The 15534-nt window shown below is 39.8% G+C and overlaps 1 protein-coding gene across 3 annotated transcripts in view; it reads right to left on the bottom strand.

Annotated features, from left to right (window-relative positions):
* Positions 1–6696: 6696 nt before the first annotated feature.
* Positions 6697–15534, bottom strand: part of PTPDC1 (protein tyrosine phosphatase domain containing 1) — a 57456-nt gene continuing 48618 nt past the window's right edge. For all 3 annotated transcript variants that reach the window (XM_039879823.1, XM_039879822.1, XM_039879821.1), the window contains 3 exons: positions 13935–14120; positions 11872–11982; positions 6697–9606 (listed from right to left, as the gene is read on the bottom strand). In XM_039879823.1, the coding sequence (XP_039735757.1) occupies positions 9490–9606; positions 11872–11982; positions 13935–14120 (414 nt within the window). In that variant the 3' untranslated portion in view covers positions 6697–9489. The remainder of the gene's footprint in view (positions 9607–11871; positions 11983–13934; positions 14121–15534) is intronic.

Below are 15534 nucleotides of genomic sequence, written 5' to 3'. Positions count from 1 at the left end.
AGAGAGGAGAGAGAGGAGAGAGAGGAGAGAGAGAGAGAGACCGGTGTCTCTTCCTCCTCATGTGAGAGTACCAGCCCTCTTGGATTAGGGCCCCACCCTTTTGACTTCATTTAACCTTTACCACCTCCTCACAGGCCCATATCCAAATTTAGTCATATTGGTGGTTAAAGGTTCAACATATGAATTCTGGAGAGGACACAAACATTTAGTTCATAACACACCTTAAAATAACATTTTTTTAATTAATTTTTTTAAAGAAAAAAATTATTTATTTACCTAAACTAATCTGGAATTCTTTTGAGAGCTTTGTTTCCTCTCCCCCATTTATATTAATATGGACTCAAGGATATTTTTTATACTTTTTTATGGCTAATGTATCATACGAAAAAAGTGATGGGATGGATTTGGCCTGACCCCAAGTCTAGAAGATTCTTCAGGAAAGACTCATATGAACAATATTACCTAAGTTAATTTATGTTCATACAAGTTTGTGGCCTTTTTATGTAAAGGTTGCATTGATGGGAAATAAAAATTTTTCCATTTATGCCCAAAAAAAAAAAAAAAGGCTGTTGGAATTGCATCGAATCTGTAGATGGCTTAGATAATATTGACATCTTAACAAGGTACTCGCATAGTATCATTGTCTTCTGACATGGTGTTCTTTTTGAAAAGTTTGATGTCAATCTGTTTTACTTTCCTTATAAATGACTTGGTCTTTTATTCTGATTGTGCAAAGGAGTTTTTCTTTTTCCTCTAAAGTTCAATAATTTTACTAGGGTATGTGTCATTTTTGGCCAGTCTGGGTTAATTTTCTCATGTAAATATGTAACCGTTTTCTACTGGGCAACTTTTTTTTGTATTATAGTTTTTTTAACATTTACTTTTTCTATTGATTTGGTTTTCTATTTTGAATATTCCTATTATAATTATGTTGAATCTTATTTGTTCTATATCACCTTTTCTCGAATCTTTTAAATCTCTTTGTTTTTTAAAATTTGTTTTCCTCCTTCCCACCTTTTTCTTGAAGATTTATTGCTCTTGTGTTCTATCTAGTTTAATCCTGTTTCTCAAACTTTTTCCTTTTATTTCTTCCTTGAGTTCATTCACTATTTTTAGAACTTCTTTTCAGCCAATCATCTCATTTCTGAGTTTTTCATATTCTATTTTTTTACTGTTCTCTCATAGCTTCTGTAATCTTAATATTTAAAGCTCATTTTGAAATATTACGTAACAGTTTTTATTTTATAAGTAAACATTTTTGGAACTTTCATTAGTCATAGGGATTTATTCTGCACTGAATCCATTTGCCTTTTTTATCCTTTTAATAATTTTATAAGGGAGTAAGTAATGGTCCCCCACTCTTGCTCTTGCTATGCGAGATGGGGCAGAACCGCTTTCCCAGCTTCATGGCTCTAGGGCTTCTTTCTCTGTGGTTTTTGAAAAGTGATGGAAAAAATGACCTCATACTTTCTCTGCCTGTTATCCAGATCTTCTCTTTCAATTGCCCCTAATTCTTCTCTCCTAGGTCAAATTGAATTCTCTTAAGTGCGAGGCTTTCCTGGAAAGGTGCTCTGGGTTGTTAGTTTTGAGTTGATAGAGGACACACACTGTCATGGATACCTGAGGGGACCTGAGATTTTCAGATTTCTGCAAGCTTCCCACTTTTTCACGATAATACTGAGATGTTACAGGCATTTCTCCCTCATGAATGTACAGTGAAACTTTCCAGAGGTTACAAGATGTGTGAAAGTATAACAGATTGAAGCTGAGGCAGAGAAGAGAATCCAGCTGTCTTTAAGTCAGACCTTAAAGAGATTTTCAAAACTTTAAAACAATAGCACTCTTATTTTTGTTTTGGAAAATATAATTATTTTTCACAAAGATATTTGTTAACAAGTATTGAATGAGTTTATGTTCTTTTAACGTGGAGTATCATCTTAGAAATTTGTCTTAATTTCTAATGTATAAAAATCAATAGATATAATACACATAAGCACAAGCTGTTTCAGGAACTTAATGATTTTTGGAAGAACAAAGGGGTCTTGTGACACACCAGTCAGAACTGCTGCATAGGGGCCAGTGTTGTGTGTGTGTGCGCGTGTCATATGTGTGTTGTGTATGTGGAGCCAGTGTCACATGTGCATGTGTGCATGTTCGTGTGCGTGTGTGTGTAGGAGCCAGTGCCATGTGTGTATCACTTATATTCAGGAGCCAGTGTCCTGTGTGTGCATGCCCTTCCACGCCTTGCTTTCTAAGAGTCCACTCTAAGTTGCTGAAAGTGGGGTGATGAAATCCCAGTCCTGTGTCCATTTCTCATTTCAACTATTTTGCTTCATGTACTGGGAAGCTCTGATGTTTGTTGTGTACATTTTCAGGATTATTTGTCCCTGGTAGATTTATCCTTTCACTATTGTGTTGTTTCCAGTAATTTTCTTTGCCCTAAAGTCTACTTTACCTGATACTAATAAAACCATTCCTGCTTTTTAAAAAAATTAGTGTTTGCATCTTTTACTATCCTTTTACTTTTAAACTATAACATTACATTGTAGTGAGTTTCTTGTAGACAGCATTTATTAACCATGTTTTTATCCACTCTGCCAATCTAATTGATGCATTTAGATAATCTGAATTTAAGGTAATTATTGATGTTAGAACTTACATCAGTCATCTTATTTGAGTTTTGCTTGCTTTCTTTCTCGTTCCTGTTTTCTTACTTTCCTGTGGGTTACTTGAACATTTTTTTAAAAATTTCATCCTGATTTATCATGGTTTTTGACTATATCACTTTCATGGGTTTCTTAGTACTTACTTAGATATTACATGTGTAACTTGGCACAATCTGTTGGCAATAATGTTTTACCACTTTGAATGAAGTACAGAAACATAACTTCCATTATGTCCTTATAAACTGCACTCCCTCATTTTTGATATATTTGCCTTAGGTACTTCCTCTGTATACTCTGAACACTACCTCAAATGGTGTTATCATTTTTGTTTTAACCATTAAGTATGATTTAATAAACTTATGAGCACAGTCCATGGTACTGACTCATTCCAATGTTCTCTTTTCCCTTTAGAAGTTCCAAGTCCCCTTCTTTCCGTAGCATTTTCTTTTGTTCAAAGAACTTCCTTTGGCCATCTTTAATCGGGCAGTCCTGTTGGAGTACAGCATGCAGACTGGGTAGGTGTGTCTGCTCAGCATCACCAGAGTCCTGTCCCTACTCTAGCAATGCTGGCTCACATTGCCTTCTTTCTGATGGGTGGGGGGCAGCACTGGTCTCCTTCTGTCCCTCACATCTCCTGCAGCATCCATGGTCTCTAGGGTGGTACAAGCTCAGCTGCCCAATAGGCCTGCTAACACCATGGGAAAGGAGGATAGAGAGGCAGCCTGTCGACTTTTAAACCAGCCTCATCTGCTATGCTCTGCTCCCTTGGTGCCAGTGGGAGTGGAACAGACACGAGTGCTGACCAGTCTGCTTTGTGCCATTTTGTTTAGTTTCTTTGGTGCCAGGTGAGAGCTCAGCTGCCCTGGGCTTGCTGACACCACGGTGGGAAGGGGTGCTACAGGATGTGACCGGCTGCTTCCACTGCCTAAGTCTCTATTGCTCAACCGACTGAGGACCCCCCAGCCCCCACCGTTACAATGGGGGAATTGGAGCTCCACACACTGCTTCTTCTGGTTGGGGATGAAAAATCAGCCCCCACTTACCCAGTAACAATATGTGGTGGGCAATTGGTCACCACCTGCTTCCCCTGAGGGGACAGTTGGGCGCTACAGGAGGTGGTGGTCTCCACTGGTGTTTGACTGGAGCAGCTACTGTAAGCGTCTTTTGTTAGTAGGATGCCCTTTCCCTGGTTCTTTGTCCCAGGGAATAGATGTCCTTCGGAGCTTTCTTGTTGGTGCCTGTTGGCGGTCCTGGGTCAGAGCTTCTGCAGTGACATCTGGAACCATGGGAAACAATAAGGGATGTTTGGGGCCCCTCAGTGATTTTCCTCAATCTCCCAGACCCCTTGGCTGCTGCCACCTTCTTTACACTTCTTAGTCTACCACATTTGTGATTTGGGGTTATGTCCAAGGTTATTTGTAAAATGAAAACCTGCAGGAAGGGGGCTTCTTTACTTCAGTGCAACTGAAGTCTGCATTGGGGTTAATCTGGGAGTGTGACTCAGAGCTCTCCCCTCCTTTCCTCTATCTCTCTCCTCTTTTCTTTACTCACATTTGTTGAGTTCCTTCCATGTGCTAGGTGTTACACTAGGTGTGGCAGGTCCATGGATAAAAAGAAAGAAAACCAACAACAAATACAGCACCATGCATTTAAGTCTTATGAGAAATAGACATGCACATAAACAATCACTTGAGAGGACACACGAATAGTCCCAAACACATTGGAACACTACCTGACACCAACAGGATCTGGCAAAAATCAAGAAGTCAGACAGTACAAAGTGTTGGCAAGGACATAGAGCAAATGAGAACCCTCAATCATTGCTGCTGGGGGTATAAATGGGTACAATTATTTTTAGAAATACTTTGTCATTGGACACTAGACATGTGCATACCCTAAGACTCATAAATTCCACACTGAGCAACAAAGGCTAGAGAAACTTGCATGGTGCACCCGCATATTACATTCATGTACAAATATAAACCACCCAGTGTCTATCACAAGTCAAAGGGATAAATTATGGTATATCCACACATGGACTGCTACGGAGTAGTGAGCATACGTGAGCTGCACACATCAACACAGATAAATGTGTGGAGCATGCTGAACAATAAAAGCAAGTCATAGGAGGATATGCGCTGCATTTTTCAATTTATGTAAAGTTTAAGAACAGGCAAAACAAAGCGATAGAGAAACACACAAAGGTACAGTAGGAGCACTAAAGAGGAGCAGAGAATTTTGTTTCTTGTCTTGTCAGCTCAGGACGCATAACAAATACCACAGACTGGATGGCTTAAACAACAGACATTTATTTTCTCACAGTCCTGGAGGCTAGAAGTTTGAGATCAAGGTGTGATCAAAGGCTGGTTTCCCTTGAGGTCTTTCCCCTTGGCTGGTAGATGTCTTCTCCCTGGGACCTCACCTAACCTTTCCTCTGTGCCTGTGTCCTAATCTCCTTTTCATATAAGGACACCAGTCATGTGGGATTAGGGCCCACTCTAATGACCTCTTTTCAACTTAATTTTCTCTTTAAAGATCCTATTTCCAAATTCAGTCACATTCTGAGGTACTAGGAGTTGGGACTTCAACATAGGAATTTTAGGAGGACATAATACAGCCCATGGCGCCTTTCCGCCTCTCTGGGCTATGGGGTAGCCAGATAAATATAATTACATTTAACAAAGAGTTGGTTAGCACATATTCTGTTCCAAAGAATCAGAGCCAAGTTTTGAAGGACATTCTAAATTAACAGAATGATTAAGTGTTGAAAATTAATCTTCCCCCACTGTGTAGAAAGAATGAAGTATGGACTGAAGGTGGTAGCTAGGCAGAAGACAATGCAGAACTCCATTAGGGTTCTGACAGAGGAGAAGACAGCATGAATAGGTGACACGGTAGAGTGGACATGCACTAGGCTCGGCTCCTGGATGGAGGTCGATGACTGACTGATTCCTGTGTGTCACCAGCATCAGCAGAGAGCCGAGCAGAGTAGGCACAAATCTGTTGCTGAAAGAATCAGTTTCATATTGGTCTCTTCCACTTGTACTGGAACTCTACCATGAGCATACGGGATATTCTTAGAAAATAATTGATCGTTTAATCTAAACTTTGCCAAAATTATTCAGGAAATGTCCTCTACTGATCCTGGAAACATTGCATTTAATATTCAGTTGAATCACACAAAGTGGCCAACATTTGGTCATTCTGACCTGCAGAAATGGCCATTCTACATGGGTCAATCTAATTCAGTGTCAGTTGTTGGTTTACATTTTTATTTTTGGGAGGAGACAAAAAATGACAAAACAATCCACTACATCAAAACCAAGGAGTATTTGCAGGTATAATTAAATGGTCACATAAGTAGAAACCTATTCCCAAAACAACTTCTCCTCCACACAGGCACTCTTGAGTAAAACACCTTTTTATTTTAATCAAGAAAGCCAGGAAGCAAGGGCATAACCGCCTTCTGTTGTGATATAAGTTGCAGTGGATGTAAGAAACTTTTATTTTCAGTGCAGAAGAGTTTAGGATATTAAAGTCTTACTGAGACATTATGTTTAGTGACTGCATTTTATTGGCCGGCTTGGAATGAAGGTTCGGCACAGCTCCACTAGTGAATGGCTCCATTGTGATTACTTATAAATCAGTTTTATTGTCAGTGTCAGGCTAATCAGAGATCAGCTCATGACTAAAAACAGGACTAAAAAATAATGCACCACTGCACAACAGGATTTGTTAAGAGCTCCTTGAGGAAAGGTGCTAACTCTGGGCCGCATTCACAAAAATAAAAAGCACCAAAAAGAATGTTGTTCGTAATTTCCTTGCACTGAAAACATATCAGTGCTTCTTAATTTGGAACAACAAAGATCCTATGAGTAAACTGAAATTTTAGTCAATCCCCCAAATAATTTGGAAGCTTTCAAGAACTTGGGGCATGCACTTTGTCTATAACATACTGTTCCCGGAATTTTTTCAGACATCTAGAGGATAGCCTGAAACAGCGCCCAAAACTATGAGTAAGCATTCTCCATTTAAGAGAAAATCGAGAAACTTTATTGAAGTATGACATATGGCTTTTTTCATGAAATACAGAGTGATGAAAGCACATACTCTTTCTCAGATAAAACTTGGAAGTTGGTTGAAGATATGATGACTAAGTTGAATGGCACAGAACTTCTGAGTTATGCAAATACATGAAGCAATAACTAAAACAGCAGTACTTTATCTCAAAGAGCAGCAGCAAATGTTCTGAAATAGAAAAAAACAAAAGTGGCAAGAAACCATACACTTCCTAAGCGTGATATGCTAGAGATACTATGAGAGTAACACAGCCAGCTCGGCCTTTTCCAGAGGACCAGACGCATGGGAGTGTTCTACCGCACTTGTGGACAGCACAATGCTCTGTAACACCATCGTGGAGCCCTGTGCTAACATAGCCTCAAGGTCCCTGACAGGCACTCGGTGCTGGGTAGGTCTGCCTGCTTAAGAGCTCTACAGGCAGGTGGCTTCAGGAGGGAGGAGAACTTAGTTCTGAATCAGTCAGACTGGGATTCCTTCCCCAGGCAAGTATGAATAATATTTTTCTCTCGGTCTGGTAAGAGAAGTAAGCAAGACAACGCATGTGCTTGGCTACCGGTAGTTAAGTTCTGAATGTGTGTGCTCTTGGCTCTTCCCACTTCTGTTGAGCCAAATATTGCAACCCTGAAACTTCTTCGGATAGGTAGATTTCTATCCTCTGGGCAATAAAGAATTCCTCATCCGTTCAAATTTAGTATGGCAGGAATGCTGTTGGCTTTGAGGTTTTCCTCATCCATTCCTCTTAGAACTCTCCAATCCCAGTCCCTACCCCGACATCTCCTTGGTCTTAGAAAGAGTCATGACTTTCTAGAGTTTGGCTAGTTGATTATTCAGCCTACAACTCAGCCTGCCAATCAAGATAATCTATTCACAAAATTGCATCTTTATCATCAGGATATCATGACTCTCAAGCTAAAGAAGTACAAGATCAGAGTTATGGATTATTCTTTTCACTTTTATTCAAATAAATACAATAATTGTATACAGCCCGATTAACTCTTCCAGCATCTTTCCTTCTCAGGCTGGCACACTCAGATTTAGATGTGCACTGCCGCAGCCACATCACAGCTGCGCAGCCTCTACCCTTTAATTTGAAACAATCGCTTCAGACTCACAGGCCAATAGCCACTCATCAGATGAACCACGGAGCCACCTGCCCATGTGAGACTGAGATGAGGACAGACATCTTTTTGGGTAAAAAACATTTGTATAATGTATCTTTGGATAGAGTATAATTGTTTTCTCCCCTACTTTCCTAGATCAGGCACTTGAAAATGAGAAATTTCAGGATTGAGCAACCCAGTTCATAAAAATTCACTGCATTTGATTTCCTAATAAATTCAAACAGTGTGGGAGAAAACAGCATTTAGCATTTGCCACCAGAGTTAGTTAGACTGATAATGACGAAAGTATTTTTGATGTGTTAAAGCTTGATTCACAAATGAAGTAGTTGGAGAAATTTCATTTGTTGTATATTTGCCTTGTTTTCCCTGAAATTCTGTCTTTAAAGATAAAGTAGTAGTTTCTTTAGTTTGAAATTGGTTTGATTAATATCACTTTTACTGGGAAAACTCTGATCTACTCTGTGGGCTTGGCCTCTGGTACCCCACCTGTTCATTTAAATAATAATTTATTATTTAATTGCTCATTGATAGTTTGGTTCTATAAGAAACTAGTTTAGGTGGTTACCTCTTATCTAAAGCCAATAGGGTGAATGTAACCTAAGTGGGTCAACTTCAATTTAAAAATCTTACTTCTCATAGTAAAAAAGCAGCCAAAGATTGGATCTACAGAATGGCAGATCTGGTGTTGTGGGCCAGTGCTCATGCTGTCACACCATTAACACGAACAGGCATGACTCTGTGGAGCTGCTACAGTGCCCGGGCCAAAAAGGGCTGCAGAGCCCACTGTGCAAGATCCGCCCTCCTCTGGAGTCTTGCTTCGGAGCAGCCTCCGACAGTGCCTGCCACTGACCCCACTTCCTCTGTAAAGATGCTGTTGGGCTCAGTGCAGTCCAGGGGAGTGGGAGTAAGGCCTGATGTGTGAACACAGTGCCTGAGCAGAGGCTGGCAAGGTCATCTGGAAGAGCAAGTCTACTTTTCACAAGTAAAAAATCCCAACCACTTCACAGTCATTCCTTTAACATAAAATTAATTCACTCTGAAAAATAATACACTTTGAAACCCTCTGTCACATTTATAAAAAGAAAAAAATTCCAACAATTAAAAAAATCTTTTAAAACCTTTGTAACAATTGCCTTCTTATTAAGAAATATAAAACAGTTTAAGACACTTGGTGACTTCCTTAGGTCATATATCGGGGGATTAATACACAGTGAGGTTTTACTACTAAAATTATCCACTTGGTAAAAACTCTAGAAAGAGTTCATCAACGAGCAGGGCATTTGCATCAAACCTTTTCCAAAATGTCAAAAAAAAAAAAAAAAAAAAAAAGGATGTAAACACCACATACTTAAAATATTAGTACAACAATATTTAGTTAAATAAATAAAAGAAAGCGGCACTGACTTTATGGCAATTTTTCCAACGCAAAAATGTAGCTCAACAATATGTTAAAATAAATAATTGCTCCAAACAGGAACAGTCATTCTCAGTACAAAGAGCATCTGAAATAAAGTGCTAGGAGATGAAGTAACTCCACACTTTAACTTGTTCACTTAGGAACAGAAATGCTGTCTGGATCATCAGGTCTGAAATATTCACCATGACAGGGAAAGTCAGTTTCACTAGGCACTAGGCTTAGGGCTGTCTTTTGCCATTTTTCTTTTTTCTTCCAGTGCGTGCTTAAATATTTTCTTCAGAGTGTTGTAAACTATTGGTCCATTTTCAGAATCAAAATTAACCTGGTGACAAAGAAAATTTATATTCAGGGCACTGTAATATGAATTTTAACTAGTCTATTTTAGGAGAAAAGAAATGGGGTAGAGAAAAAACTAACACTTCTAAACAAAATTATATATAATTTTAAGAGTATACACAATGCATTTCACACATTACTTTTAGTTGAAAGACTATAAGAGAATTGCCAATCATGTCAATGCCAAACTTATCAATGAAAACCCAGCACTAAATCTAGTGCCTGGTGATGTAGTATACTTGTCAGGAAGTCAATAGTGAGTTTGAGTGAGTTTTGATTCCAGAGACTGATCACTGATAATATAAGGGAAAGGTCTCCTTATGAAGACAACTGTGCACCAGCTGTCAGTGTTGTGCTGGGGTGACCTGAAAGGGCTCTCCACCTGCTGGTCATGCAGCCTCACGTCATAACTGACTTCTCTGTAAAAAAATCACAATGTCCATCTCTTTGGGGTTTCTGTGAATACTAAATGTGAGAGTCTTCCATGTATGTGGCACATATAAAAACCTATGTAGCAGTCTCCTTTCCCCTTGGTGGGAAGGCACCATGTACACATATGTGGACCGTTTGCCCAAAGTCATCATACCGAAGGATTGGGAGTGATGCAGGATGGAGAACCAGAGCAATTATCACGCCTCCACTCAACGGCCAAAGAAATGTGTGACTCCTTAGGACAGGATCAGATCACTTGGCCAGTGACTCCCTCCTCCTGAGGGAAGGGAGGGAGGGAGGGAGGGAGGGTTGTCCTCTTGTGAAGGGCTGGGAAAGGTCCGGGATTTCACCCTGCTCTCATAACCCCTTCATCTGCCAACTCAGCGACACTGGCAGAGATAACAAGACTGCTGGGTCAGAGACAAACAACTTAATAACTCAAACAACATAATCACATGGGTTTCCTTGCCCTCCAAGTCACATGGGGTGACTTGGAAGACACAGGTGGAGGCTGCATAAGCAGGGCATTTACATCGTAACTAAGGACCCCAACGTGTGATGTGGGGGATGAGGGGGCTGTAGCAAATCTGCTAAGCTCTGGCCTGAAGGGAGACATGATCTTTACCACATGGGAAGCAGACACCACACAGACTTCCTTGAAGAACCCAGGACGAGACCCGTCACAGCCTCTGCTCATAAGGACTGTGCACAAAGGGAGAGAATGAAGAACTGTCTCCTGAAATTTTTATATATGTGGAACAACTGATATAGTTAACTTTTCATTAGTATCCCCCTAAAAGGCCAACAGAAGTTGTAAAGAATTCCTGATGCTTTCGGAAAGATGAATATTAACGTTTTTTTTTCAGTTAAGTCAGAAATTTATTTTTATCTTAACCATGATATTGTCTATCCCATTTACAAAAACCTCTTATTAACATTAATAACAGTTTCAATTGTTTACTTTATTAAACACCAAACCACAATCCTCCCCACACAGCAGGTAGCCTTTTGGGTCTATGGAAGTGTAATAAAATATAGATTTAAAAGGATCATGTGGTTGGGGTTTGAGTGGCTCACTTGGGAGCATGGAAGCTTAGTGCCGTGAAGCTCCAGGTGAAGAACAAGGAAGCCTGCCAGAAGGATATCATTTTGGAAAGAGTGTAGGGGGAGGAGACTGGTGAATGAGTACAGATGACAACTGCAATCATCATTAATGTTTATCACAGACACTATCATTGAAAAGCTGGTTCTTTGTTTAATGACATTTTCATAAGTGAGAGGTACCGACAAATTAGCTGAATGGGTGAGGGTAATTTTTTCTTTGCAGGACCTGGCTTCTTTCTTCAGCCAGGAAAGATTGCTGTGAGCCAAAAGGATGTGCAGGGAAAGGACACTTTGTTACTCTTTGCTTATCATTTGCCAACCAGGACGCACTACCGAATAGTCAATGCTGGATGCTGATTTCTTAATATATACGCTATCTTGTTTAGACCCAAGGTAGAACTGGCTCAACAAGAAGATTCTCTGATTCCTACTAGGCAGGCACATCATTTAAAAATACTTTCTCAACACTCAATTGTTTCTCTCTACATAAAAGCTCTTTGTTCCAATGTTCTCCTTCAAAAAGCCCACAGTTCAGCTTTTTCTAATAGCACTTAGAAAACTGATATGTTTTGGCGAGAACTCTGCAACTATTTAAAAAGTCAAACGCATTTTCATTAAGAAGAAATAGCTAAAAGTTTTATTTTAGAGGACGCTGGATTTTGATTTACCAAGATTATGCTGCTTGTGGTCTGAAAGAAGAAGGAGTGCCACCCACCTTAGTGAAAGCTTTAATGGCGTGGGCAAGGATGGCTTCCTCAACATCCACGGGAATCGTCTGCAGGCTCACTATGCAGTGTAACACGCAAAGAATAGTCTGGTGCTGGCCCTATTTTTGCAGAAATCAAAATAAAAAATGTTGTCTGAAAAATACCTCAAGAAACAAACTCAGAGCAGCTGCAGAGCCAGGAACTGGTTGGGGACCAAGTACTCAAAACCTCCAATACTACACTATCTACCAAGGGCTCACCAATGTTTACAATTATGTGTTTGAAAAGCTTTCAGGAGATAAAATCAAAGCTCGTTAGTTATTACATGAAGTGCGACTTCAAATAAAATGTCTTCCTTGCAGTGAACTGATGGGATGATCCACTCATTGTTTCTGGACACAATCACTTCAGTTTGGCCAGTGTATACTGAAATGTCACGGCAACACATGGACATGTGTGCCTGTCCATTGGAGATGCTACTGAGGGAGGAGGGGTAGAAGAAGATACAGCACAGTCCTCCAGGAGCATACCAGAACTTAAGGCAGAGGTCCCTGACGAACATGTCACGACTTGATTCCTGGCGGCTGTTCACCTTAGAGAAACAAAGGAGAACCGCCGCCCCACCCCCGCCCCCACCACTGGACAGTGTGCATTCAGTACACATTGCCCCCGAGAGCCACCAACTTCACCCTGGGCATCTATTCTTTTTTTTTTTTCTTCCTGGACATCTATTCTAAAGGCATAATCTGAAATACAGAAACTCCTTCAAACACAAATGATCATAACAGTGAAGCCTACAAAAGTAAAAATGCTGAAAAGACATCCTACAGGTGGCGTTGGAGTAAATGCTGATGGAACAGCATGATGTGACAAAAGGTGCACAAGTTTTGTGCCAGAGCCACTGGAGTTTGAACCTTGCTCTGATACAAGCTGCGTACCTCGGCCGAGTTACTCCACCTTTCTTTCTCAGTAAAACAGGGCCTCTACCTCTGCAGGCAGAGGAGATGAACAAAGGTGAAAACGGAAATTACATCCCAGCAAGGGCCTGGCCAACCACCACCTAATAAGGATAACTGCCTCCCTGATCCCCTCCCCAGATCCATCTCTGTAATTTAACTGCTGAAAATATAGCCTAAGAGAAAGACTACTAATACAGGAAAAATCTTATCTTTAAAGATGTGCATCACACAACTGTGTGCATCTGCATGTCTGTGTGTGCACTAGTAGCAGATGTGGAAATGAGATGTTTACACTGCAGCATACTAGGTAACTCAAGGCTGATTATGAGATTAACGGTTTCCTAAAACAAAAACAAAGTCTATTTTTAAATGAAAATTTAGTATCTCTATATGGTTAAAAATATTAAATTGTATAAAAGGAACTACGATGAGAAGAAGTCTCCCTCCCTCCCTTCCTAGATCCATTGTCTTCTAGTATGTTCCCTAAGGCAACCACTACTATCAGTTTCTTGGTTTTCCTTCTATATCCTTCTATATTTTATACATATATAAATTATATACATATGTATATGTGTGATACAAACCCCTTTCAAAGAACTACAAATAAGTGCATATTCCAACCTACCTCACAGTTAGCTCTTCCCATTATATGCTCATGGTAAATAAGTAGAAACAAATACTCAAAAATGAAAAAGTGGTTAATCACGACATATCCACCACCTATGTGTTAGAGTATTACTTACTCATCAAGTTAATTTTTATTAAAAAAAAACTTATACTAAACATGGAAAGATACCTATGTTATAATTTTGAGCAAAAATGAAGCATGAAGTTGTACATGAAATGATTTTTACCAAGTTAATACATGCAGTGATAATACTGAAAGACGTGAAAATGTTTAAAGTGGCTCTCCTGGGATTATGGATATTTTCCTTTTTATTTTTGTATCTTCTAAATGTTTATACTGGGTATGAATTTCTTTTATCTTGGAAAAACTTTAATTAGATCCAGATATGGGATTCTCTATGAAGTCCCCTTTTTATTATGGATGTTTTTTTGAGTGTGTGAAACTTATATAGTTAACTTATCAACTGATCCAGCAGCTACTTTACCTTCTCCAATAAAAACAGCGCTTCTGTGGCATCTGCATGTCTGTCAACCAACATGTCCACATCCTCTTGGGTTAGCACAGGCTCCTTCAGCTGCTCCACCCAAGACCACATCAAACTGCACAGGATGAAAGGATCCTTTTCGCCACATATTCTTTCCCAAGCTCCATCTCGGGAATTTAGTTCTTTCTAAAAAGAAAGGAAGAAAGAGGGAGGAGAGAGGAGAAAAGAGGCAAGAGAGGCAGGCACCATTCGACATTTGATTACCTCAGGCTGTCCAGGAGAGTGAAAGTCTCAGGCTGTGGGTATGGGCTGGGACTCCTCCTAGCACCCCCACTTCCAGGAGGCACATTGGGGTGAAATAGTGAACTTATCTAAGCCTCTGTTTCCCTCTGATAAGTGCGTCCCTGTCTCACATGTGTTGGGTTGACTAAATGAGGTCTGTGAAAGCTCCTAGCGCAGAGAATGGCATAGTGAACCTAAGTTTTCCACTTCACTCGGACACCAAAGAAACAACTCTGGAAGGAAGCCTTCCTTTTCGGGGTCCTGGCGAACAAAACAGAAATATTTGCTGCAATGAAGTAGAATGATAGATGAAAAACTATAAATAAGAGAACATTTGCAAATTAACCTGGGATAAGGAAAAGCTTCTGAGTGAAATGTTAAAGTATGCCCCACCAAAAGTGTTTAAAATTGCAAATGTGGCATATGTTCTTTCAAATTCCTTTTTAGAATCATGTATACAATTTAAGAATAAGGAGCCCTGCATCCTGAAACTTGATAGGGTGAAAAGAACTAAGAAGTCTTGTCAATACTCCAAATGCCTGGAGATAATTTAGGCAGGAGCTTTTAAAACTTTACCTCAGAGAGCAGGGGAAAAGTGAGATAAGAATTTTAATTTCTGACAAAAAATTTAACTTAGATTTATGTTTTAGTAAATAAAATGTTTGCAATAGTAATAAGCACAATTATTGCTACCATTCATTCATTCATTCGTTCACTGTCCAGTACTTGTAGAACACTTATAATATGATAGGAACTATATAATATACGATTTATCTCTGATTCTATAGCAATCCATCAGGGAAGCCCCTCTGCAACAAATGTACTGGGGCTCAGAAAAGATGGAATAACTGACTTGCTCAGGAGCCCAAAGCGAGAAAAGAGCAAAACAGGCACTCCTACCCAGCTCTGCTCCACCCCAGTGTCTGTGATGTTTCTGCCATGCCACTGGGGTCCTTCCGCACAGGGTTTCTCTTTGTTATTTCATAAGTAAGCCAACACTTTGGAGAAACAAGCTGGGCAGAAATGATATAACTGAAAGACCCTCTCAGTAAATGACCATTATGTCACGATGTTTTCTGAAATCTTCAGTGGGGTCAGGAAAGACAAGGACGAAGAAAAATATATATAATAAACATGAGCTGTATCCTGGCTCTGCTGCATTCAGACCATGGGACCCCAAGTACATCACTTGACCCCTGTAACCCTTAGTTTTCCCATCTGTGATACTTAATTAATAAGGACTATACAGATTAACAAAGAACTTGTAAATAATATCATCTGCCTCACAGGATTACTGTGAAAAATCACATGAGATAAA

This window comes from Pteropus medius, unplaced genomic scaffold (assembly GCF_902729225.1).
Source record: "Pteropus medius unplaced genomic scaffold, Ma_sr-lr_union100, whole genome shotgun sequence".
NCBI lineage: Eukaryota > Metazoa > Chordata > Mammalia > Chiroptera > Pteropodidae > Pteropus > Pteropus medius.
This window is presented reverse-complemented; position numbering and strand designations above follow the sequence as displayed.